Genomic DNA, 27,797 nt, shown 5'->3' on the forward strand with positions numbered 1-27,797 from the left:
TTCTCTCTTTCAAGTTCGATACCCATTATTGATCTCTCAAATTGTGATGACCCAAAAGTTGCAGAATCAATATGTGATGCAGCAGAGAAACGGTCAGATCATTAATCATGGTATTCCTGTTGAAGTTCTTGAGAATGTGTTAGAAGCTGGACATAAGTTCTTTGAGTGACCTGTTGAGGAAAGGAGGAAGTATTTGAACGAGAATTTACCCAGTTCTGATTCTTGTTGATGCATGTGTTGTTGAAAGGATTTGGTCCTTAACTTAGAGTTACAAGCACAGAAATTAAGGACATGTAGTCCTTAATTTAGAGTTACAAGCACAGAAATTAAGGACAGGTAGTCCTGATTTTAGAGTTACAGGCTCAAAAACTAAGGACATGTAGTCCTTAACTTAGTATTGCAAGCTCATAAATTAAGGACAGTTAGTCCTGAACTTACAATAATAAGCTCATAAGTTTAGGACACTTGGTCCTGAACTTAGAGTTTAAAATTCAAAAATTAAGGACACTTGGTCCTTAACTTAGAGTTACAAACACAAAAATTAAAGACATGTAGTCCTTAACTTAGAGTTATAAAGACAGGTAGTCCTGAACTTTGAATTTCAAGTTCAAAAGTTAAGGACATGTAGTCCTGAATTTAGAGTTACATGCTCAAAAGTTAAGGACAAGTAGTCCTAAACTTAGACTTACAAGCTCATAAATTAAGGACATCTAGTCCTGAACTTACAGTAACAAGCTCTAAGTTAAGGATACTTGATCCTGAACTTTATGACCAGAAGGGTATTTTCGTCCGGGCGGGTAAAGTTTATTAAATCAGTGGTTAACTGTGCAGTTCCCCGTGATCCAATTTACTGTAGAAATTACACGGGGCGCCCTATTTGGTCGCCCCCATTTAACCTATACCTATTTTTTTTAAAACTTTTAACCTGTACCCACTTTTTAAACAATTTCAGCTCATTTCTCCTCCTCCTTCGTTTTCTTCTTGTTCTTTCTTCTATTAACAACTGAAAATTAAGACTTGGTCAAGCTTTTTTATAAATACAGACGGCAATCTCAAGAAAGGAAGTTTCTTTTACTTGTCTGTTGCTTATGGTATTTTGTTCCCGGCTTCTCACTAAAGAAAAGACAATCTTCAACTGCCAAATGACTCATTGCTTTGTATCAAGCAGCCCTTTAATAAAAAACAATTTCTACTTAAAAACTTAGTATTTGCAGTTTTGGACTCAACTGGTTGATGATATTCCCTAAGTAAATTTTCTTTTCTGTTTTGTTTTATAGCTAATCTTTAAAGGAAACACAGATTCCCATTGTAAGCGTGAGCAATGGTTTTATATGTTCTTCCTTTTATGTTTTGGTTAGAGTCGCAAAAGTGAAAGAAACAAATATCTATGAACAAGGGGAGGATTACACTCATGGTGTAAATAGGCTAAAACTTCAACTCTAGAGCTGAAGTTCGCCAGTTACAAAATAAAAGCTTCAGCTCTAGAGCTGAAGTTCGCCAGTTACAAAACAAAAACTTCAGCTCTAAAGCTGAAGTTCGACAGTTACAAACAAAAGCTTCAGCTCTAGAGCTGAACTTCAGGCCCGGCTACTAGAATGATGAAATTTTGCGTGATTGTTTTTGCTACTTCAGCCCCGTATGCTGAAGTTATGCAAAAAAGCGGGTACGCTTGCAATTGTTTTTGCAAAGCAGACACAAGTTAAAACATGACACAAAAAAACGAGTGTAGATGCAAATCCCCCCAATTTACTACCTTTTCTTGCTTAAGCCCAGAAAGCTTCATTGACAAAGCAACATAGCTCACTGGGCCAGTTTATTCGTTTATCTCCTAATGCGCATTAACCTTTGACAAATCAATAAGCAGCATATATAGTGGAAATGGCACCAGATAGCCACTTTTAAGCATGCTATTTAAAATATATCAATAATTTACCGTGTATTTAAAGATAGCTAATTAGCTCAAACTTAAACCTCAAAGTTTAAACTTCAGGACATCGTGCCCAGAAGTTCGAATCTTATGTCCTGAATTTTAAATTAGCAGTTCAAAAATTCAGGATACTTAGTCCTGAATTTCAAATTAACAGTTCAAAAATGTAGGACACTAAATCCTGAATTCAGGATACTTAGTCCTGAAATTGGAATTCAGGATACTTAGTCCTGAAATTTGGATGAAATGGTTAATCTTTAAATACATTGTAAAGTATGGATATAATTTAAACAGCGACCTTAAAAGTGGCTACTGGTGCACTTAACCCGCATATAAAAAATCATATGCACAGAAACTTTAATTCTCTCCTTAAGCTACTAATTAATACAATTAATCTTGTCATTTTTTCCTATAGCGGCATACGCTGTCATATCAAAGGAATGAATAATCAAAGCCACCAGCCACAAAGAATGCGAATTCAAATCAGTTTGTATTTGACCGAAAAACTAAAAAGAAATTAACAAGCAATTACAGAATCGACGTTAACATAACGACAATACTCTTCTCGCCTGAGAGCTAGTCTTAAAAATGTCCAGATATAAAAAGAATAAGAGGAAACAAATGGGAATGGTTGTTGGACCATTGATTAAATATTGTAACAAATCTCCAGTGCTAATTCACAGCACTTTGGCATACTTAACATACATTACTAACCACCACCAAATTTTGGACCTCATTCCAGAAAAATCTTGGCATATTAATGTTTTGCAGGTTTTTTTCTTCAAGTTATACGATAGAAAGATGCACATTTTATTTATCTTTTTTTTTGTGGGGGTGGGGGGGGGGGGTGATGGATCATACCTTATCTCCAAAATAGTGTGCATGATAAATAGACTCAATTGTATAATTTGAAGACCATACACTACAATAGAGCTCAAAAGATGACAGTTCAATCAAGAATTAGTATCAGCTGGTTGATCAAAAGGCTTGTTAGAGCTTCCTTGTTCCATTTTAATTTGTCCTCCATCTATCATTACAGAACCTGAATTGCCACCCTGATAAAACACATTCAATGAGAAAATTGTAAGGACTATGCAACTTTTTTTCCATTTATAAATGCACAGATAATTCTCTAAACCTTCAAGCTTGTTGATTCTGCAAATGTCGACTCTACTTCTCTTAGACGCTCCTCTGTTTTCATATCTTCCTGATAATTTGAATGAAGACAAAGTATTAGCATTGCAGCTCCATATGGTATCAGTAAAAAAATGATTGACGATGATTAAGCAGGAATGAAAGACATCTCATTTAAGATCTTTAATTTTCACAGATTAACAAAGGATCTTTGAATCAGTCCTGCAAAATATAATGTCATGCCAAGAGTGCTACAGACTTGCAGCAGAACGGATGGACGTTTCATGAGGTGAGAGGATTAAAATTTGGAGGTTAAGAATGACCTAAGAGGGGAGAAAATGTAAATGAAAGAAGCGGAATTTCAGAAGTAGAGCGTCCGCAAGAACTGGTAAAGACTCTACTACAGAAATTGGAAGCCAAGCCTGCTAATTTCTCCAACATAATTGTCCAAAAAACTGAAAGAATAGCAAAGCTAGATACTTATTGAAAAATACAAAAACTAAAAACATCAACTTAAACAAGATCTTGGACTTCTTTTGACTAAGGAGTTGCTTGCAAAGCTTTAAGTTTCCAAGTGAACAACCAGTTCTAACCAATTAACGGCGATTAGAATCGTTAGTAAACTACCATAAACCTTTCTTCACCAATAAAATAAAATCTATAATCAATACAAAAGAAGGAATGAAGGAAAAGAAAATAGCACCATGAAAAAGGTTTTTGAGCCAAAACTGACACTCCGTAATAGCTAAAGGAACATGTTCTCGTTCTTGATTTATGGAACAGCAGATGAACTCATTTCAAGTTTCCAGCAGTATAAGTATTTGATCATCAAGACACCATAGGAACCTTGTAAAGATGTACAAGGCCATTTTTGCCCTTTTGTCTTGTAATTACGTTTTCCTCTTAGCACTATCTGTGCTAATGATTTATAATGTTGTTACCTTACTCACAGATATTCGATCATCCTTCATTTTCACAGAAAGAACATGAGAGAAAAAAGTATATAGTACAACATAAAACAGAACTTCCTCATGTTTAAAGCCCGCCGAAAATAAGTCATGAGTCTTCTCTTGGCAAGCATAAGAAAGCACTGCATGTAACCCCCAACCTGAGATGCAGTTACTTAACCACCACCCCCCCCCCCCCAAAACAAAAAACAATACTGATCTAACCAAAAGCATTCCCACTATACTTGAAGATGATATTGACTTGAGGGAGTAATGCAAACTCAAAAATGAACACCATGCCTAGCCACAAGTAGCAGTTTGTTTTATTAGAGTATCTAAAGTGGGAATCCATCAACATCAAGGAGATAATCTATAGCTCATTAGAAATCAAGAAGAAAAAAAAGAAGCTAAATTAATGCCTGTACACTAAAAACAGACACCAAACTGAATCATTCGCATGTATCACAAAAAAGATGATCACATCAAAATCTTGTTTCAAACACAAAGTAAAGGCTGATGCGTACCGCGCCTTTTCCTTCAGGTTCAACATTTTCCCTCCTCACTCTGCTAGGAATGGGCTTACTGTATGAAAGTAACATGGCATGAATGAATCAACATTTTCATAACAAGCAAGATAACAGGGTGCAGGTTGAAGAACAAACATATCCTCATCCAGATGAATAAAATAAAAAAGTAAAAGTACCGGTCTTCATCATTTGTGTCAGAATCAGGATCCCATCTTGAATCTGCATCCTCCTGATCTTCATCAGCCTGAATGTTGCAAAAAGTCATCAACATCTTTTAATGGAAAAATCAAATATACATTTTTTTTGGTATCGGAGAAATCTCCTGTGGGATTCTAGCCAGAGTCGAGTTGGCGCACAAGTTCAAAATCCTCGGGAGTATGGGTCCAGCACTCTACTCTCAACTTAAATACCAGGCTTTCTCCGCGGTAGGGTTTGAACGGTGCTGTGCGCTTACCCCACACATCACGTGTTGCATACTTACCATTGAACCAAAGCCCAGGGGCAAAATCCAACTCTTCTCAACGGCAGAAATATGAAAGCCTATCATACATAGGGCAGGTTTATCTTTGCATCTCTCAAAGTGGTACATGAATTGCTAAATGTAGAAAAAGTAGATTTCTTTTTATAAGGTAAGTTTGTAGAGAGTGGCAGATATGGAAACGACGAGTAGCTCGGATCCAATGATTTTGTCTTAAATTATCAGTGTGGTTTAAGGAGCCTAGTCTTGGCTACTGAAACTCAAACACCTAGTAGAAACTGGTAATTCTTCGAAGAGCAATGCTATGGAAATGAAAGCAAACCTCAGGTAATTCGGTATCTGGTGGTCGCTCCTGGAACTGTACACTTGGGGCATGCTGAAGTGTTGAAAGATTATCAAGCAGCTTTGATCTTATATCTTCTAAAATCTGACGAGAATTTTTGTTCTCCATGTTACTTGGAGCAACATGCAGGGTATAATCTGGACCAAAATATTCATAATATTCATGTGGCGGCATCTTATCTTCAAGCTCTATACCTAATGCAACTCCTGTCTGCTCAAACACAGAAGAACGATTAATAAACATAAGAAAATTACAAGAAGCATTACAATGTACAATCAACTGTTCAGATTATTCTTTTAAAGAAAGGGTCCAATAGGGTTCCCGGGGTATCCTAGAATATGATATTCTCCACTACATGGTCAAGCCATCCGTTTTCTAATACCTTATAAGTCCTTCACACTCCCCCCCACCCCACCCCCACCCCCAAGAAAAAGAAAAAAAAAATTGTGCGCATGTTTTGGGCAGGAGGTAGAGTTAGAGTGATCCAAAAGTCCACTTGGCACATGTTATAAAATGTTCTATTTTATAACATTTCCCTCCCTCCCCCCTTTTTTGTGTGCACATTATTTTGGCAGTAGGAGGTAGAGTTGCAGTGATTCAAAAGTCCACCTGACACATAAAATAAGAACTAGAAGTTCATTTTCTTAAAGCACAAACATCTACCGTTTTCACAGTAGTCTCTTTTTTAACCTTCTATAGTAAGAAACTAAAAGAATAACCCCCCCCCCCCTTCCACATGTTACCCACTTCTACTACCAAACAACAAGCATTTTCAATTCAATTCAATAATAGACATTTGATTTAATCAGAAAGAGAATAACATTCATTTTTCCCTTTTTGGTAGGTTACTTCATTTCAAAACATATTCAATTTGAACTTCAAAATGCCATATGAAAGAAGAAAATCAGCCTGATTCAATCATCGTTTTGCAGATGTATGCGCAAATTGATAGTGTGATTCCCTTGCTTACTTCGTAACACCAGCAACGAGCAACATTACGTATTGTGTAGCCTCCTCCACCAAGCAACAGCAGAGGCACATTGAAAGACCTCATGTATTTGACACATTCTGCATGTCCTTTAATAGAGAGATTAAAGCAGCCTAGCCTATCCCCAGATAAGGAATCTGCACCGCACTGTAAGACCACAGCACCAGGCTTGAAAACTTCCATCACTTTGCCCATTATTGGCTTAAAGAGGGACTGATAGCTCTCATCATCAATTCCATCATCTAGTGGAACATTAAGAGAGTAGTATTTTCCCTTTCCAAATCCAATATCACGTACATCCCCTGTACCGGGAAAGTAATCTCCAAATTTATGAAAGGAAACTGTCATGACCCTATCTGTGGTATAAAAAGCCTCCTCCACACCATCACCGTGATGGATATCAATATCCACATACAAAACTCTCTGCAACAATAACATAAACAAGACAAGTTAGCAATGCAGAACTCATACGGCTTGGGAACGTAAATGTGCTTGTTAATGTGTTGGATGCATGCATATGTATTCATGTTTAGTTAATAACTGTAAAGCTACTAACACCATGTTGTTTCATTGATAATTTTAAAGCTACTAGCACCATGTTATACAGTTATAGTGGTGTTAAACTGAAATGGCAGGAAGAGTGGAAGTAAGAGATGAGAGGTTAATGTCATTTCCTTCATATTGTTAGGATGCATGGGGTAGGAATTGTAGACTCTCATCATTAGCACACAAATTTATCTTACCCTTGACTGTAGCACATAAATTTATTTTCTGCCCCTTCCTATCATACCAGGAAATTACGGGGACAGTAAACACCTCGTTTTGAACCAATAAGTCTGTCTCCCCATGTGAAGTTTCATCGGAGATGGAACTTTCAGATGGGCAAGAAACTGAAACCATGGTTAGTGATACAAATTTTATTTGTTGCCTAAGAAGATTTGTGAATATGTCCTTTATACGCCAAACCAATCAGCAAGGGGTCTAGACTAGAACTTGTATATTTTATGTATCTCTAGCTCATGGAGACTACCATCCAGAAATAATTTGATAGTTGGGCAACCAAAAATGCTTTCAGAAACTAATCGTTGTCAATATAATCAGTACTCTACTTTAACAATAAAGAAGCACACTTCAATGAATATTTCAACTAAAGAGAGAATAGAATAAAATGACAGAATATGATGCTGTTAGCAATCTAATCCTCTGTATAGTGCCATTAGATACGTAGAACCAGGAAAAGCTAAAATGATAGTATACTTGGTGCATTGCCTCATCTTGCGTTTACTGCCATTATGAGGATAAGGTGTAAAAGGTGAAATTCGCTTTTTGGGGGCCATCTCTTGGTAAATGGGATGATCAAATTTAATATATTATTTTATCTCCTTACATGCAATTATAAAATGGATACAACCCGCATGCTTATACATAGGCTGCTTTTAAAGCAATGAGATTAAAGGATGACTTCATGAACTCCATTTCATAGATTCCTGGGTCATAATTCGACGGAGGGATACCTAAGCCAATGAGACTTATTGAGACATGTTATTGTAATTTCCTGAAGACTACTTGATAAAATGGTCTTTTCATAAGATGGTTGGCAGCTGATCATCACAACTCCACAAGATAGCTTGGTGACAAGATGTTGATGTGTAAAAAGTAAATGAACAGTGAGAAAATGTGAAAAATGTGTGCTAACCGATATTTATAAAAATTTAAATCACTCAAACAACCTCCATTCCCCAAAGTGAGTAAGGACAGACAGTTATAAAGCCAACCTCATGGACTTTGAGTAGCTCCAAAATGGCAAGCACAATGTCGTTGACATAGCAGAAACCAGAAGCTTCACATTTCTTGGCGTGATGTAATCCACCAGCCCAGTTTACGGCAATATCACAGTGTCCATGGTTTAACTTAACTGCCCCACCAACAGAACCTCCAGCATAGGTTTGACAGAAGGAATAAAGACCATCAAAAACTGGACAGTCTTCCCCAACATTGAACCTCTTCAGCTGCCTCAGCTGATCTTGTTGTGTCTCAGGGGTTATGTTTCTCAAGAAAGCAACATAATCATCAGCATGAAACCGGCAGAGATCCTTATCTCTAGCGGGATTTGGCTTCAGAACATTCATATGTTGTAATAGACCATAGTGGGCAAGAAGAGCATGTGTCATACGGATTCTATGTGGCTTCATCGGGTGGCCTTGTCCATAATAGTAATTGCCAACTTCAGGATCATAGAAATAACTCACTTTTCTCTTCTTACCATCTGCACCAGATGGTAAGGAGTTTCCTCCAGTATCCATGGCCCAAGCTATAAACCAGCACGGCTAAACCTACACAGAACTCGAAAGAACAGGAAGGAGGAAAATCAACAATAGAAAGATAAATCTCAAGACAGATTGACAACCAGGAGAGAAGGTTGACATAAATCCCTAGACTTAGATCTTTCCTTTTAGAATAAAGAGCATAAATTCTCAAAAAATTTAATGAATAAGGCATCATTTGATATGGACACCCAAAGAGAAAGAAGTAGACAACACTGTAGGCAAATGCTAGAGACGAACATAATACAACTTCTTCGCCTCAACCCCAAACTAGTTCAGAAATTAGCCAACAATAAGCTTCAAACATATGCATAACATGAACACACACACACACACACACACACACACACACACACACACAAAATCCACTCAAAAAAAGGTAAAAATGATAATTTATAGTAGTCTTAGAGTACTAAAGTTCACAACTTTTGATAGAACCCTATACACAGCAAGATTCAACAATATGCAAACATGACCCCCCCTCCCCCCCCCCCCCAAAACCCACCAAAATAGAAAGTAAAAACTTAAATGTTTTAGTAGTCTTAGAGTAGGGCAGGGTAGCCTGGTACACGAACCATCTCGCATTCACGTAGGGTCCGGGTAAGGGTCACACCCCAAGGGGTGTTGATGTAGGCAACCTAACCTGATGCAAGTATCCGTGGCTGATTTCACGGATCGAACTCTTGATCTATAGGTCATACGGAGACAACTTTACCGTTGCTCCAAACTTTTTAGTAGTCTTAGTCTCTTAGAGTACTTAAGTAATCTTCACAAGGTAGCGGTAAGGTCTACAATTCCACATACACACTACACTTCCTACACACCACTTGTGGGATTACACTGGGCTTGTTGTTATCCTTGTTGTTAGTCCTTAAAGTTCAATAGAACATACAAGCAGCAAGATTCAGAAAATATCATCAGACCCATGAATACTGCTGTTACTATATCAAATTTTCCAACACAAATTAAAAAAAAATAATATGAAAAACACTCATACTCCCACTTATTTTTATTTAAAAATCTTCAGCTAGATTACCCATAAAGGCAAAATGCAAGAACCAAATAACCAATCATGGCCAAGACCAAATTTTAGCTCAGTAACCCGATAGACAAAATGGTCTTCAGCTAACCTATTTCCTCAAAAAATTGTACAATCAAAACACAAGTAAAAGCATTTAAACGAACTTCTTTTACTTTTTTCTTACTCAGTTGTTAATTGAAGAATTTAGGGTCAAGCAAAAACAAGGGGGGTGGGTGGGTGGGGTTTGCGGGGGGGGGAGGAGAAGAGCGAACCTGGAAGTGAAAAGGAGAAGGTGCGGCCACTCTAGAGATCGCTACTGTTGTGTAAAGCACAGATGCGAATATGTGTTTTCAAAGAAATGAAAAGGGGCTAGTAATGCAATAAAGTGGTATATTGTGTTCCTAAAATGCAAAATTAAAGGAAAATTAATTTATATTTTTTCAAAGTTGTGTACTGACAGTGTCAATTTTGTTTTCTCAGTCAAGGTTATTTAAATGATAAAATTAGTTTATATTTCTTTCAAATGATAATAATTTAACAATGTTTCAGTCTTAAATAAATTGGAGTTAGTTATATAAATTCCCGGAAGTTATTCCTATCTTTTCTGGCGCCAACATATTCTAATACTAGAAATCGTCTAAATCTCACGTTTATTTTTATATTGAGTATAAAGTTCGTTAACTCAAATTAAAAGTATTATTGGTGAATATCGGTCTAAGTAAGTGTAATAATAACTACACTTTAAACACAATAACTTTATAGTATGTCTATATGAATCTTGTGTTATTGTATTATATCCTTACCTAAATTGTTGTTGATTTCAGTAGGTTACACTAATTCTTTTAAGACTTTCTTTCTGTGAATCAACAAAATTAATTATGCAGAAAAGGGAAAATTATGTCAAACTCATCCTAGGTGTTTCACTATTACATTGTTGTTTTCCTCCATTTTATTTGGAAAGAGTGAAATACAAAAAGGAAAAAAGTGATCTACAAGCATACAATCTAGATGCAAATTTGTCTTTATTTTGTCTAAATGGCCACTGTATTTTTACTAAAAAAAATTGGATACATCAACTTTAACTGTATAATAAGTAAAGGTCCCCGGTACGACTAAGGGTAAATCCTTAATTTTGAAAATATAAACTTACGTCTTCCTTTATTATGTTCCTAGAAGTGATTTCTATTTTGCCTCTTCATTTCATAGCCTCTCTAGCGTGTGACTCTTATTTGAGGTACAATGAGTTTTTCTTCCTTATTTTATTTTTTTCTTTCCGTTATTTTTTCCCATCTTTTTCTTGGTGATGAGATTTTAGTGATGTGTTAGTTTTTCTCTTATTTCGGATTGCCCCTGAAATAACAACAATTAATAGTGGAGTGGAAATAGCTTCTGAATAGATTTTGCAAAGAAATATTTGACGAAACAATTTTTGAGCTGAGATATGAACTATGGACTTTTAAGGTGTCTTTTAATATATTAGTAAGCTGCTTCCTAAATCAAAAAGTCGTGGGAACTCATTAATTTGATTATTAAATTGTAGATGAATGAGTGAAGTAGAATTACGGGACCTTTAGTAGCACTTTCTGATCTGATTTTCGGATCGGAAAAGGGCCAAAACTGCACCTGGACTATCAAATTTGGTCTATAAATACCCTTTATTCACCTATTTTGCAAAATTTGCCCCTAACATTAACTTTCTGGCTCGCTTGTGCCCTCAAAACTAACGGTCCTTTTTCAAATAAAAAAAGACAATTATTTATTACGTGACAATTTTTTATTGGCTCTTCTTAAAACCCCACACAAATCTATTTAATAACCTACCTACGACCCAAAAGTTCAGCCCCGACCCAAAATGGAAGTTTCCTAGATATATTTCTTAGATTTTGTGGTTTCTGATTGGAATTTAATTCTTGGGTCAAAGTCATTCACAAAACCTGCAGAAAGTTATTATTAATCTAAAGGGAAAATGCATAAGTACCCCCTGACCTATACCTGAATTTTTAACTACACACTTTTTCTTTGTGGGAATCCTATTACCCCCTAAACTTATTTTAAATGAAATTATTTGCACCCTTAACGCTGACGTGGCAGAGTGTGTGTATTTCTCACTCTCCCAAAGGAGAGTGAGAAGCAAGAAAAAATGATTTTCAGATTATTTTTTATTCTTTTTTACCATTTTTTCTTACTTTTTTTATCCTTTTCCTTTTCCTTTTTCCTTGTCTTTTTCTTTTATTTTTTTTTCGTTTTTTCTCTAATTCCGGCGGATATTCATTTACCGACGACTTTGTCTAACCGTTTTTCTTCCATTTTTTTCTTTTCACACACAAATTACTCTCAAAAAGATTTATTCATAAGCAAAGCAAAATACACTCAGATTTGGGGGAAAACATTCATCATCGGAAAACCTTCCCACGCTGGAAAAAAATGATGTATTGAAATTTTAACTAAAAAAGTTTTCTCAGCTTATATTCGTTTTTACTTCTTTTGCTCTTCCTCCCACACATAAATTACACTTTCAAGAAAAATTTATATATATATATATATATATATATATATATATATATAAAACAAAACACACTTAGATCTGGAAAAAAAATCTGTCGTCGAAAAAAAAATCGCTGGAAAAAATGGTGTTTGTGAAATTCCGACGACCACCATTTTATACCGCCGGTGACCAAAACAAAAAGAAAGAGAATGAAATAACCAAAAAAATGAGAATAATAAGAAAAAAGAAAGAATAAAAAAAAATACTAAAAATACATGTGGGGGCGCGTGTAGCTCACCACTTGCCAAGAGTTTGGTTGTCAGTGTTAAGGGTGCAAATAATTACATTTAAAATAAGTTTAGGGGGGGTAATAAGGTTCCTGCAAAGAAAAAGTGTGTAGTTGGAAATTCGGGTATAGGTCAGGAGGTACTTATGCATTTTCCCTAATCTAAATAAAAGAGAAGTTTCCCAAGATTTTTCTTGGATATCTTTATTATACTACATAATTTAGTCTGATATTTCACACTGTAATTCATAATTTACAAAAGTTAAACTCGTCTATTGATGATATATGTAGATTGAAGTGGTGTATTTCTTAATTTTAAATTTTATGTGTTTTAATCACATTTCAATAGAATTAGAATCAGAAAAAAATCTTTTAAATTGAATTGAATTAATTTAAAATGATGCAAGTAGGCCAATTTAGTATGGATATTATCACTTTTAGCCCGTTTCAAAAACTATTTATATTCAGTAGCCGAAAAAGTATATAAAATTTGTATAATTTTTATATATAACATATACAAATAGATAGGTAAATGAGTTTATTACAATATGAAGCTTTGGAATGGATCTGGGAGAAACAAGTACTAAAAGTACTAGACTTGAAGAGGTAGATATACCTCAAAACCTTGATTTATTAAATAAATGGACAATTCCTAAAGTTTCTATAAAAACCATTTATGATTATGGTTGGTTTGATAAACTTTCTTCTAAACAATTGATAAAAACGACTGAACAGTCTTTAGCATTAAATTCGTCTGAACAAACTATTCGTTTGTTAAACAAGCATGATATAGATTTATATAAACATCATTACCATTATGTGCATATTGGTATGGTTCAAATTGCATTTAAACCTTTAACCCTTAAAGGATTACCAGAGACCTTTTTAGCAGCTCTTAGAGATGCTAGAAATCTGAATTTCAGACAGTCTCTAATGGGTTCGATAGAATCTACAGTGGCCTATGGTCCAGTATATTTTAATACTCAACCCAATCTGCAACTATCTCTTTCTGATGTTAATATTCTTGATGCTTTGACTTTAAATGTGAAAACGCATGGTTATAATTATGCGCCTGGTTCTGAACTTATATGTCTGTCCTATAGGATTTATTTCAAACTATTATCTACTTTGAATCCTAGATGTAAGTTATACGATACTTCGGATCAGACCATATTGGTCGAAACCAATTTTGCAAAGTCCAAGGTTACCACTAGGAGACCTATCAGGTGGGAGGAAATTAATTTTCCAACTACATGGACTTTAAATTCAGTCATATCCCCAAGTCAGATTACTAACGACTTGTCAAATACTGAATTTTCGCATGTTACTCAAAATCCAGATGGTAGGATTTGTATTCAATTTGATGATAAGTCTACTATTTATAATAGACATTCATTTTCTAATCATAGACTTCTACCTGCTATTCAACATATTTCCCCTGTTGAACCAGTTTACGGTCCAGCTCGCAATCGTGCGGCTTCTTTACACACTATTGCTAGTGATAAGCCTGATCAAAAGGTTAAAAGGGTTGAAAGGGTTAAGATTAACCCTCAAACAAATATTGTTCAAGATAATGACAATATTTCAGATAAGGATATTCCTTCTTTATCCGAGATGGATTTCGACCCCAATAATATTTAATGATTCCACACCAAATTGATTTTAGCCCCGGTTCTCGGGCCCGTATTTATATTCAAAAGGAATTTTTTAGTGAAAAATGGAACCAGTTTAAAACATGGTTTTTTGATACTTATAGTAAAGATGATTTAAATAATATATCTCAAGAATTTTATGAAGCTTGTGCCTTGCATAATCAAATTATGTATTTTGTTCCTTGGTTTATAACAACATATTTACCTCTTTATATAAAGGTATTAGAAAGATCTTATAAAGACGGGAGTGGTAATATTACTAAAGCAATTTATCCTCCTCAGGCTCCCTTTATTTTACCTAATAATACTGGTATTACTTTCACTGCCTTTCAAAAATTTATTGATGATAATGTGGCAGCTATTAGTATTGCAGAAATTAATAAATTGATTTCTCAAAACAATTATTTGGGTTTATATGTTAAAATTTTAGGAGAACATATTGGTTCTCTTGATAAAAAACTTGATGATTTGACTATTTTAATAAAAGAAATGGGTACTAAGAAAGGACCAACTGATATTGCCTCCACTTCAGGAAGTAAAACAGTTGATCAAAACATTCTTACTCATATTCAAAGACCTCCTGAGATTCAGGATTTTAAATTTAAATCTCTTGATGACTTAGCTCAGCTTTTAGATAAAAAGCTTTCTGGTTTAAATATTAGACCTATTGATTTATCAAAAAAAATTGCTGATAATATAGATGAACATGGTTTTTCTGCTAATTATCAAGATAAAAAGATAAGCTATTCCTTTGTTACAGATCCCGTAACTAGAGATATTAATGCCTTGATTAATATGAAACAAAGGCATGTTGATTCATTACAATTAGAAATTCTTAGTATGAATATATTCGATACTATACAATCTGCAAAAGTTCAGCAGAAGATTAAATTGATTGCTGAAAAAATGGCCGTTGATGTTTGCGCCGATCACCCTAGTGCCTTTTGGAACAGGAAAAGGCATATTGTAACTCTTCCATACGAAGAAACCTTCTCTGAGGATGATATTCCTACTAAATCTCGACCTTGCCAGATGAATGCTGAGCTAGTTGAATTCTGCAAAAACGAGATTGATAGTTTGTTACAAAAGGGTTTGATAAAACCCTCAAAATCTCCTTGGTCATGTTCTGCCTTTTATGTTAATAATGCGGCAGAAAAGGAACGAGGTATTCCTCGCTTAGTTATAAATTATAAACCATTAAATAAACATCTAAAATGGATTAGGTATCATATCCCTAATAAAAGGGACTTGCTATCTAGGTTATATGACGCCAATATATTTTCAAAATTTGATTTAAAATCTGGTTATTGGCAAATTCAAATATTTAAAGAGCATACTTATAGAACTGCTTTCAATGTTCCATTTGGACAATATGAATGGAATGTTATGCCATTTGGTTTAAAAAATGCCCCTTCTGAATTTCAAAAAATTATGAATGATATTTTTAACCCATATTTGAATTTTATCATCGTTTATATTGACGACATATTAGTGTTTTCCAAAACTTTGGAGATGCATATCAAGCATCTTGATATTTTCAAGAAAATTGTTATACAAAACGGTTTAGTAATTTCTAAATCTAAGATGAGTCTATTCCAAACAAATGTTCGTTTTCTAGGTCATAATATTTGCCAGGGAAAAATTACCCCAATACAAAGATCTATTGATTTTGCCTCAAAATTTCCTGATGTTATCACTGACAGGACTCAATTACAAAGATTTTTGGGAAGTCTGAATTATATATCCCCTTTTTATAAAAGTTTGTCACGAGATCTAGCCCCTCTATACGATCGGCTGAAGAAAGATCATAAACACCCTTGGACTAACCAACATACTGAGTTAGTCAAAAGTATTAAAGGGCGTGTTAAATCTTTACCTTGTTTAACCCTTGCCAATCCTACTTGGCAAAAGATTATCGAGACAGATGCGTCTAATGTTGGATATGGAGGGATTTTGAAACAAGTAAATCCCAATAATAAGAGTGAATACTTAATAAGATTTCACTCTGGTAAATGGACCGAAGCCCAGAAGAAATACGCTACTGTGGCGCATGAAATGTTAACAATTGTTAAGTGTGTATTAAAATTTCAAGACGACTTATACAACCAAAAGTTTTTGATAAAAACTGATGCTCAATCTGTTAAATACATGTTTGACAAAGATTTTAAGCACGATGCTTCAAAATTAATATTTGCTAGATGGCAGGCTCAGCTAGCACCTTTCGATTTTGAAATACAATACAAAAAAGGAATTGATAATTCCCTTCCGGATTTTCTATCCCGGGAATATTTAGAATAGATTATGAATTATTATACCATGTTTTTTGATGATCATCTTTATTTAAATCATCTTTACTATAAGTATCAAAAAACCATGTTTTAAACTGGTTCCATTTTTCACTAAAAAATTCCTTTTGAATATAAATACGGGCCCGAGAACCGGGGCTAAAATCAATTTGGTGTGGAATCATTAAATATTATTGGGGTCGAAATCCATCTCGGATAAAGAAGGAATATCCTTATCTGAAATATTGTCATTATCTTGAACAATATTTGTTTGAGGGTTAATCTTAACCCTTTCAACCCTTTTAACCTTTTGATCAGGCTTATCACTAGCAATAGTGTGTAAAGAAGCCGCACGATTGCGAGCTGGACCGTAAACTGGTTCAACAGGGGAAATATGTTGAATAGCAGGTAGAAGTCTATGATTAGAAAATGAATGTCTATTATAAATAGTAGACTTATCATCAAATTGAATACAAATCCTACCATCTGGATTTTGAGTAACATGCGAAAATTCAGTATTTGACAAGTCGTTAGTAATCTGACTTGGGGATATGACTGAATTTAAAGTCCATGTAGTTGGAAAATTAATTTCCTCCCACCTGATAGGTCTCCTAGTGGTAACCTTGGACTTTGCAAAATTGGTTTCGACCAATATGGTCTGATCCGAAGTATCGTATAACTTACATCTAGGATTCAAAGTAGATAATAGTTTGAAATAAATCCTATAGGACAGACATATAAGTTCAGAACCAGGCGCATAATTATAACCATGCGTTTTCACATTTAAAGTCAAAGCATCAAGAATATTAACATCAGAAAGAGATAGTTGCAGATTGGGTTGAGTATTAAAATATACTGGACCATAGGCCACTGTAGATTCTATCGAACCCATTAGAGACTGTCTGAAATTCAGATTTCTAGCATCTCTAAGAGCTGCTAAAAAGGTCTCTGGTAATCCTTTAAGGGTTAAAGGTTTAAATGCAATTTGAACCATACCAATATGCACATAATGATAATGATGTTTATATAAATCTATATCATGCTTGTTTAACAAACGAATAGTTTGTTCAGACGAATTTAATGCTAAAGACTGTTCAGTCGTTTTTATCAATTGTTTAGAAGAAAGTTTATCAAACCAACCATAATCATAAATGGTTTTTATAGAAACTTTAGGAATTGTCCATTTATTTAATAAATCAAGGTTTTGAGGTATATCTACCTCTTCAAGTCTAGTACTTTTAGTACTTGTTTCTCCCAGATCCATTCCAAAGCTTCATATCTATGTTGAATCTTTCATATCTATTACACATTTACGGTAAATCTACCATTGAAATGCTCTAAAATTGTAAGTATAAGGGTATAAACTGCATCTTCTCTACCCACTACTAGAGCCATTCCTATGTTATCAACACCTTCGTCGGTTGCAGTAGCATTTATGACGAAAGCCTTTTCCTCTACAGATAAATGATTATCCCACCAGCCACGAAGTTGGCCAGTAAATCCTGCAATAATCATTTTGCAAATAGTTCTATCTGTATTTTTAACACTTTTACAGATAGTCGAATACATAAGCATTCTGTGTACGAGAATGGTTAATTGTCTATCAGTTAGACCATCAAGATTCCATTCATAAATTTCGGAACCGTTATAAGACGTATTAGTCTGATTCCAGTCTCGTTCCTCAATCAACACATCTTGAGGAGTAGGACGAGGATAATAATAGGTCTGCATTCTTGGTTTATCAGCATACCTATGATTTTGTTTAACAATCCCTTTGAGTTTATTAAACTCTGACCAAGTCTCAGTTTTATAATCAGAAATGGTCTCCATTTTATCAGCAAAATTTTTTGATAAATCAATAGGTCTAATATTTAAACCAGAAAGCTTTTTATCTAAAAGCTGAGCTAAGTCATCAAGAGATTTAAATTTAAAATCCTGAATCTCAGGAGGTCTTTGAATATGAGTAAGAATGTTTTGATCAACTGTTTTACTTCCTGAAGTGGAGGCAATATCAGTTGGTCCTTTCTTAGTACCCATTTCTTTTATTAAAATAGTCAAATCATCAAGTTTTTTATCAAGAGAACCAATATGTTCTCCTAAAATTTTAACATATAAACCCAAATAATTGTTTTGAGAAATCAATTTATTAATTTCTGCAATACTAATAGCTGCCACATTATCATCAATAAATTTTTGAAAGGCAGTGAAAGTAATACCAGTATTATTAGGTAAAATAAAGGGAGCCTGAGGCGGATAAATTGCTTTAGTAATATTACCACTCCCGTCTTTATAAGATCTTTCTAATACCTTTATATAAAGAGGTAAATATGTTGTTATAAACCAAGGAACAAAATACATAATTTGATTATGCAAGGCACAAGCTTCATAAAATTCTTGAGATATATTATTTAAATCATCTTTACTATAAGTATCAAAAAACCATGTTTTAAACTGGTTCCATTTTTCACTAAAAAATTCCTTTTGAATATAAATACGGGCCGAGAACCGGGGCTAAAATCAATTTGGTGTGGAATCATTAAATATTATTGGGGTCGAAATCCATCTCGGATAAAGAAGGAATATCCTTATCTGAAATATTGTCATTATCTTGAACAATATTTGTTTGAGGGTTAATCTTAACCCTTTCAACCCTTTTAACCTTTTGATCAGGCTTATCACTAGCAATAGTGTGTAAAGAAGCCGCACGATTGCGAGCTGGACCGTAAACTGGTTCAACAGGGGAAATATGTTGAATAGCAGGTAGAAGTCTATGATTAGAAAATGAATGTCTATTATAAATAGTAGACTTATCATCAAATTGAATACAAATCCTACCATCTGGATTTTGAGTAACATGCGAAAATTCAGTATTTGACAAGTCGTTAGTAATCTGACTTGGGGATATGACTGAATTTAAAGTCCATGTAGTTGGAAAATTAATTTCCTCCCACCTGATAGGTCTCCTAGTGGTAACCTTGGACTTTGCAAAATTGGTTTCGACCAATATGGTCTGATCCGAAGTATCGTATAACTTACATCTAGGATTCAAAGTAGATAATAGTTTGAAATAAATCCTATAGGACAGACATATAAGTTCAGAACCAGGCGCATAATTATAACCATGCGTTTTCACATTTAAAGTCAAAGCATCAAGAATATTAACATCAGAAAGAGATAGTTGCAGATTGGGTTGAGTATTAAAATATACTGGACCATAGGCCACTGTAGATTCTATCGAACCCATTAGAGACTGTCTGAAATTCAGATTTCTAGCATCTCTAAGAGCTGCTAAAAAGGTCTCTGGTAATCCTTTAAGGGTTAAAGGTTTAAATGCAATTTGAACCATACCAATATGCACATAATGATAATGATGTTTATATAAATCTATATCATGCTTGTTTAACAAACGAATAGTTTGTTCAGACGAATTTAATGCTAAAGACTGTTCAGTCGTTTTTATCAATTGTTTAGAAGAAAGTTTATCAAACCAACCATAATCATAAATGGTTTTTATAGAAACTTTAGGAATTGTCCATTTATTTAATAAATCAAGGTTTTGAGGTATATCTACCTCTTCAAGTCTAGTACTTTTAGTACTTGTTTCTCCCAGATCCATTCCAAAGCTTCATATCTATGTTGAATCTTTCATATCTATTACACATTTACGGTAAATCTACCATTGAAATGCTCTAAAATTGTAAGTATAAGGGTATAAATTGCATCTTCTCTACCCACTACTAGAGCCATTCCTATGTTATCAACACCTTCGTCGGTTGCAGTAGCATTTATGACGAAAGCCTTTTCCTCTACAGATAAATGATTATCCCACCAGCCACGAAGTTGGCCAGTAAATCCTGCAATAATCATTTTGCAAATAGTTCTATCTGTATTTTTAACACTTTTACAGATAGTCGAATACATAAGCATTCTGTGTACGAGAATGGTTAATTGTCTATCAGTTAGACCATCAAGATTCCATTCATAAATTTCGGAACCGTTATAAGACGTATTAGTCTGATTCCAGTCTCGTTCCTCAATCAACACATCTTGAGGAGTAGGACGAGGATAATAATAGGTCTGCATTCTTGGTTTATCAGCATACCTATGATTTTGTTTAACAATCCCTTTGAGTTTATTAAACTCTGACCAAGTCTCAGTTTTATAATCAGAAATGGTCTCCATTTTATCAGCAAATTTTTTTGATAAATCAATAGGTCTAATATTTAAACCAGAAAGCTTTTTATCTAAAAGCTGAGCTAAGTCATCAAGAGATTTAAATTTAAAATCCTGAATCTCAGGAGGTCTTTGAATATGAGTAAGAATGTTTTGATCAACTGTTTTACTTCCTGAAGTGGAGGCAATATCAGTTGGTCCTTTCTTAGTACCCATTTCTTTTATTAAAATAGTCAAATCATCAAGTTTTTTATCAAGAGAACCAATATGTTCTCCTAAAATTTTAACATATAAACCCAAATAATTGTTTTGAGAAATCAATTTATTAATTTCTGCAATACTAATAGCTGCCACATTATCATCAATAAATTTTTGAAAGGCAGTGAAAGTAATACCAGTATTATTAGGTAAAATAAAGGGAGCCTGAGGAGGATAAATTGCTTTAGTAATATTACCACTCCCGTCTTTATAAGATCTTTCTAATACCTTTATATAAAGAGGTAAATATGTTGTTATAAACCAAGGAACAAAATACATAATTTGATTATGCAAGGCACAAGCTTCATAAAATTCTTGAGATATATTATTTAAATCATCTTTACTATAAGTATCAAAAAACCATGTTTTAAACTGGTTCCATTTTTCACTAAAAAATTCCTTTTGAATATAAATACGGGCCCGAGAACCGGGGCTAAAATCAATTTGGTGTGGAATCATTAAATATTATTGGGGTCGAAATCCATCTCGGATAAAGAAGGAATATCCTTATCTGAAATATTGTCATTATCTTGAACAATATTTGTTTGAGGGTTAATCTTAACCCTTTCAACCCTTTTAACCTTTTGATCAGGCTTATCACTAGCAATAGTGTGTAAAGAAGCCGCACGATTGCGAGCTGGACCGTAAACTGGTTCAACAGGGGAAATATGTTGAATAGCAGGTAGAAGTCTATGATTAGAAAATGAATGTCTATTATAAATAGTAGACTTATCATCAAATTGAATACAAATCCTACCATCTGGATTTTGAGTAACATGCGAAAATTCAGTATTTGACAAGTCGTTAGTAATCTGACTTGGGGATATGACTGAATTTAAAGTCCATGTAGTTGGAAAATTAATTTCCTCCCACCTGATAGGTCTCCTAGTGGTAACCTTGGACTTTGCAAAATTGGTTTCGACCAATATGGTCTGATCCGAAGTATCGTATAACTTACATCTAGGATTCAAAGTAGATAATAGTTTGAAATAAATCCTATAGGACAGACATATAAGTTCAGAACCAGGCGCATAATTATAACCATGCGTTTTCACATTTAAACTTCCACTCAAAATAGGAAGAAGAAAACCAAATATCATAGGTACCCTAACCCGGATAGCCCGTATAAGAAAAAGAGGTCTAGATATAGGCCTAAGGAAGAACGTGATACTAGAAAAGCGAACAGGAAATCTACTCGATTTGCGAAGAATAGATCCAAACGTGATCTCGCTGATATTAAGTGTTATAAGTGTGGAAAGTTTGGTCATATTTCTCCAAACTGCAAGCTTCAAAAGCTAAAAACCTTAGAACTCGATGATGAGTTACACGATAAGGTTTATGGCTTGTTATACACTTCGGGATCAGAATCTGACTATTACTCAGAGACTGAATCTGAAGCTGAAGTTGAGTTAATTGATTTTTCTGATAATAATAAAAATGTTGATCCGAAGTATCGTATAACTTACATCTAGGATTCAAAGTAGATAATAGTTTGAAATAAATCCTATAGGACAGACATATAAGTTCAGAACCAGGCGCATAATTATAACCATGCGTTTTCACATTTAAAGTCAAAGCATCAAGAATATTAACATCAGAAAGAGATAGTTGCAGATTGGGTTGAGTATTAAAATATACTGGACCATAGGCCACTGTAGATTCTATCGAACCCATTAGAGACTGTCTGAAATTCAGATTTCTAGCATCTCTAAGAGCTGCTAAAAAGGTCTCTGGTAATCCTTTAAGGGTTAAAGGTTTAAATGCAATTTGAACCATACCAATATGCACATAATGGTAATGATGTTTATATAAATCTATATCATGCTTGTTTAACAAACGAATAGTTTGTTCAGACGAATTTAATGCTAAAGACTGTTCAGTCGTTTTTATCAATTGTTTAGAAGAAAGTTTATCAAACCAACCATAATCATAAATGGTTTTTATAGAAACTTTAGGAATTGTCCATTTATTTAATAAATCAAGGTTTTGAGGTATATCTACCTCTTCAAGTCTAGTACTTTTAGTACTTGTTTCTCCCAGATCCATTCCAAAGCTTCATATCTATGTTGAATCTTTCATATCTATTACACATTTACCATGAAAATTCCTAGGCTCTGATACCATTTTTACACCAGGATCTAGGTAGGCGGGCGGTAGTCCGCACGGCCATCCAGATCTAGCTGCTTTAGTACACTTTAAAGGTTGGCGGTAGTCCGCACGACCAATAAGGATTCGAAATATACGAAAATTCTATTATAGTTTAATGACTGTATGGAAGGATCTATATCCTTTTACCCAAGCAAGGGGCCTGTCTAAGCCCGATACATACTCTTACTGAGCCCATGTGTCTAGCAGTTCTAACTGTGAAAGAGGTAGCCCTTTTGACAACTTCAGCGGGCTTTAATGTCACAGCTGGCTAGACGTAGCCACTAAGGCAAAGCCAATAGGAGTAGTACCAGAACCGACTGTACCACCATCTTGGAACCAAATCAAGAAACTATATTAAAATTTCTTTATATTTTGAAAGAGTCTGGATTCTTCATGGTTAATATGCAAGAGAAATTAGTTCTTCAACATAGATATGAATCTGTTTAGCCGGACATAGTCACGGCTAGGGAGAGAGACTAAAAATACTAAAAAGAAGAATAAAAATATGTACCTTGTAGGCCGAGAAGCAAGGCCCTGAAGATGAACTTCAAAACTTTTATTAATTCTTGAACTTGATTTACAAACTATAAACTAAGCTATGAACTAAGTATTTACAAAGGGGGTTGGTTGAGAGAGAGAGAGAGAAAGTAGAGAGAGAGGGGGGTTTTTCGGCTCTCCTTCTTCAAATGAAGAAGCATCCTTATATAACAAAAAAAAGAATCTTGAATAGTAAAATGGGTCCCACATCTGGGTCCCTACACAGTGTTTTTACTGTAGATAAACAGTGTTTCTACTGTGGATGAACAGTGTATCTACTGTTTAAGTGGGTCCTGGCGGCTGATAAGCTGTCAAGTCTTCTTTTTGTCCAAATTGTGCATTTGTTGGAGGAATTCTTCCACCTTGTCGATATCTCTGTCAGATAATATCATTTCTGGCTGTATAGGTTGTGTATCTTCTACGAGGTCATCACCACTCGTTTCACTTCTCATCGAAGTGTCTGATTTTTCGCACTGATCTAGTGATTGGAGCAGATTTCTTTTCAATCCTTCTAAGTATTGATTTATCAAATCAATTTTATCTCCGTCTTGGATTGATATTCTCCGAGCAATATGTTTAACAGTGCTTTCTTCTATTATCCTCTTTTGAGGGGCCGTTACATATAAATGGACTTGTGTTTTAATAGAATCTAATAATTCTTGTCCATATAACGTCTTTGTTTTGGGATCAGTCTTCATCAATTTGTCCCAAAAATTATTGTAGAATACCCTATATAAACAAGGGATTTGTTCTTCCGTATAACCTAATTCCGGAGTCCATTTATGGATCCAGGGGATTGAAAATTCAATAAAGAAGTAGATTTGATCAATTTTTTCTAGGTAGCAGATATGATCTGCGTGGTATAACTCTGTTAAGAACGGCGAAGCTTTTGTCCATTCTTTGTATAACTTTAGAAATGGTTCGGGCAAAATCTTGGTAGTAGGACCGTGGTATGACCACCAGTTTAAAAACCAGTTAGGGATAGGTCCTGTAAATACCTTTGCGCATACTTTGATAAACCAAGTATGCTTATGTCTCTCATTGTTATAATAAAGCACCCTATCAAATGCTTGAATATAATCCCAATAAGTGAAATTCATAGGTGATTTATTAAGGCTTATCTGCCTTTCTTTCATTGTTGAAATACCCCATTCTTCAACAGATATAATCTGTTTGATAATGACTTTTGAAAAGTTATAAACATTTTCATTCGTGTTATAACCCGAAAAGTGCTGGAATTCTGCACTACCTGTACTGATCAGGATAGTTTCATAATAGGTGCGGGTTTTATATGATTCACCCGGATAGTATAATCCATTAATCAGATATCTCTGAAATATTTTCCACGGTTCTTCTTTTCTCTGAATCTCAGAGTTTTCAAGGAGAAATATCATTTCTCTCTTTGGTAACTTTTCATATGACTTGATATCGTCATTGTCTTCCTCTTTAGCAATTGAAGCAAAAGTATCACTTTGCTTTTTGGATGCTAAATAAGCCTGCAGATGTCCATATAACGGACTATCTTCTGGAATATCTTCCAGATGTATAGAATGTCCTGAGGATTCTCCTGTATGCGGCACCTTTGAGTTTATCAAACTCTTTTTTCCTCTTTGTATTACTGGAGAGTTTGATGAGGATCCGTATGACGATCCCTGAGAATAAGTCCTACTAGGGGAAGATCTTCCCCTACCTCTGCCCCTGGTGACCCATGAAGGGTCCATTCTGCGGAAATTGCAAATCATTATTAATTAAAAAGTGATTGCAAATCATTATTAATTAAAAAGGATAGCATAATTCTAGTGCTGATATCATCTTGACCGAAGGGACACACATTTTCAATTAACTGAAGAATATCAATAACTTCTTGAAAATTAGAGTGTTCTTCTTCCCTTGTTTTAATAATGTCAGCCATAATAATATCAAGTATAACTTCTTGTAAGTCTCTATTTAATTTAATCACTTTAAGAATAGTGATCAGTACCTTATCATCAAAAAACATGGTATAATAATTCATAATCTATTCTAAATATTCCCGGGATAGAAAATCCGGAAGGGAATTATCAATTCCTTTTTTGTATTGTATTTCAAAATCGAAAGGTGCTAGCTGAGCCTGCCATCTAGCAAATATTAATTTTGAAGCATCGTGCTTAAAATCTTTGTCAAACATGTATTTAACAGATTGAGCATCAGTTTTTATCAAAAACTTTTGGTTGTATAAGTCGTCTTGAAATTTTAATACACACTTAACAATTGTTAACATTTCATGCGCCACAGTAGCGTATTTCTTCTGGGCTTCGGTCCATTTACCAGAGTGAAATCTTATTAAGTATTCACTCTTATTATTGGGATTTACTTGTTTCAAAATCCCTCCATATCCAACATTAGACGCATCTGTCTCGATAATCTTTTGCCAAGTAGGATTGGCAAGGGTTAAACAAGGTAAAGATTTAACACGCCCTTTAATACTTTTGACTAACTCAGTATGTTGGTTAGTCCAAGGGTGTTTATGATCTTTCTTCAGCCGATCGTATAGAGGGGCTAGATCTCGTGACAAACTTTTATAAAAAGGGGATATATAATTCAGACTTCCCAAAAATCTTTGTAATTGAGTCCTGTCAGTGATAACATCAGGAAATTTTGAGGCAAAATCAATAGATCTTTGTATTGGGGTAATTTTTCCCTGGCAAATATTATGACCTAGAAAACGAACATTTGTTTGGAATAGACTCATCTTAGATTTAGAAATTACTAAACCGTTTTGTATAACAATTTTCTTGAAAATATCAAGATGCTTGATATGCATCTCCAAAGTTTTGGAAAATACTAATATGTCGTCAATATAAACGATGATAAAATTCAAATATGGGTTAAAAATATCATTCATAATTTTTTGAAATTCAGAAGGGGCATTTTTTAAACCAAATGGCATAACATTCCATTCATATTGTCCAAATGGAACATTGAAAGCAGTTCTATAAGTATGCTCTTTAAATATTTGAATTTGCCAATAACCAGATTTTAAATCAAATTTTGAAAATATATTGGCGTCATATAACCTAGATAGCAAGTCCCTTTTATTAGGGATAGGATACCTAATCCATTTTAGATGTTTATTTAATGGTTTATAATTTATAACTAAGCGAGGAATACCTCGTTCCTTTTCTGCCGCATTATTAACATAAAAGGCAGAACATGACCAAGGAGATTTTGAGGGTTTTATCAAACCCTTTTGTAACAAACTATCAATCTCGTTTTTGCAGAATTCAACTAGCTCAGCATTCATCTGGCAAGGTCGAGATTTAGTAGGAATATCATCCTCAGAGAAGGTTTCTTCGTATGGAAGAGTTACAATATGCCTTTTCCTGTTCCAAAAGGCACTAGGGTGATCGGCGCAAACATCAACGGCCATTTTTTCAGCAATCAATTTAATCTTCTGCTGAACTTTTGCAGATTGTATAGTATCGAATATATTCATACTAAGAATTTCTAATTGTAATGAATCAACATGCCTTTGTTTCATATTAATCAAGGCATTAATATCTCTAGTTACGGGATCTGTAACAAAGGAATAGCTTATCCTTTTATCTTGATAATTAGCAGAAAAACCATGTTCATCTATATTATTAAACGGATAAATAGCATTAATAAAAGGTGTTCCAAGTATGATTGGAGGGTATAACTGGTTTTTTACCAAAAAGAAGAAATGTGGAATACAGACTTTATTCTGGCAAATATGAGTATTAGGCAATTTGTACTCTATATCTAAAGCATGACCAGAAGCGGATTTCACCAAATGAGTAGTCTTTTGAAAATATCTAGTAGGAATCAATCCTTCCTGAATGCAGCTTACATCTGCACCACTATCAATCATAGCTATATCAGTTATAGAAAAATTATTATCAATCAAAATAGTACATTTAATATACCATTTGTGTGCAGTAATAATTTGCATCATACCTAAAAATAAATCAGATTTTTCATCAGAAATTTCTTTTCCTTTATCATTAGAAAAATCAGAAAATCCTTTAGTCGAAGATTCAGGTAGAGAATTATTTGTCTCAATTTGAGTAATACGGTGATCACAAATCATTTGATTTTGCTTAAGAGACTTAATATCTCTTTTCAAATTTTCTATTTCTTCTTTTAAATCATCAAAAGAAGTATCTCGACTAGGAGTAGTGGACTTTTGAAGTCTTCTATTTATTTCAGATAAAGAATATGGTGCAAAGTGTTCAAATTCGTTTTTGTATTTTTCAACAGATTTTGAACTACTAGAACTTGAAC

General features: G+C 34.3%; 1 protein-coding gene across 1 annotated transcript; it reads right to left on the reverse strand.

Annotated features, from left to right (window-relative positions):
• Nucleotides 1-2,547: 2,547 nt before the first annotated feature.
• On the reverse strand, nucleotides 2,548-10,054 carry LOC104221156 (histone deacetylase 19). Its single transcript, XM_070147493.1, has 8 exons — nucleotides 9,962-10,054; nucleotides 8,120-8,677; nucleotides 6,327-6,767; nucleotides 5,336-5,566; nucleotides 4,712-4,779; nucleotides 4,533-4,590; nucleotides 3,066-3,134; nucleotides 2,548-2,982 (listed from the first exon to the last, which is right to left on the reverse strand). The coding sequence occupies exons 2-8, from the start codon at nucleotides 8,645-8,647 to the stop codon at nucleotides 2,881-2,883; spliced, it is 1,497 nt and encodes a 498-aa protein (XP_070003594.1). The 5' UTR covers nucleotides 8,648-8,677; nucleotides 9,962-10,054; the 3' UTR covers nucleotides 2,548-2,880.
• Between the last annotated feature and the right edge of the window lie 17,743 nt (nucleotides 10,055-27,797).

Source organism: Nicotiana sylvestris, chromosome 1 (assembly GCF_000393655.2).
Source record: "Nicotiana sylvestris chromosome 1, ASM39365v2, whole genome shotgun sequence".
Classification (NCBI taxonomy): Eukaryota; Viridiplantae; Streptophyta; class Magnoliopsida; order Solanales; family Solanaceae; genus Nicotiana; species Nicotiana sylvestris.

Coding starts and splice junctions, on each gene's coding strand:
- LOC104221156 (XM_070147493.1), bottom strand. CDS start 8,647: ATGGATACTGGAGGAAACTCCTTACCATCTGGTGCAGATGGTAAGAAG. Junction 6,768..8,119: donor AGCTACTCAAAGTCCATGAG/GTTGGCTTTATA, acceptor TTATTGTTGCAG/AGAGTTTTGTATGTGGATAT. Junction 3,135..4,532: donor AACCTGAAGGAAAAGGCGCG/GTACGCATCAGC, acceptor TCAAATTATCAG/GAAGATATGAAAACAGAGGA.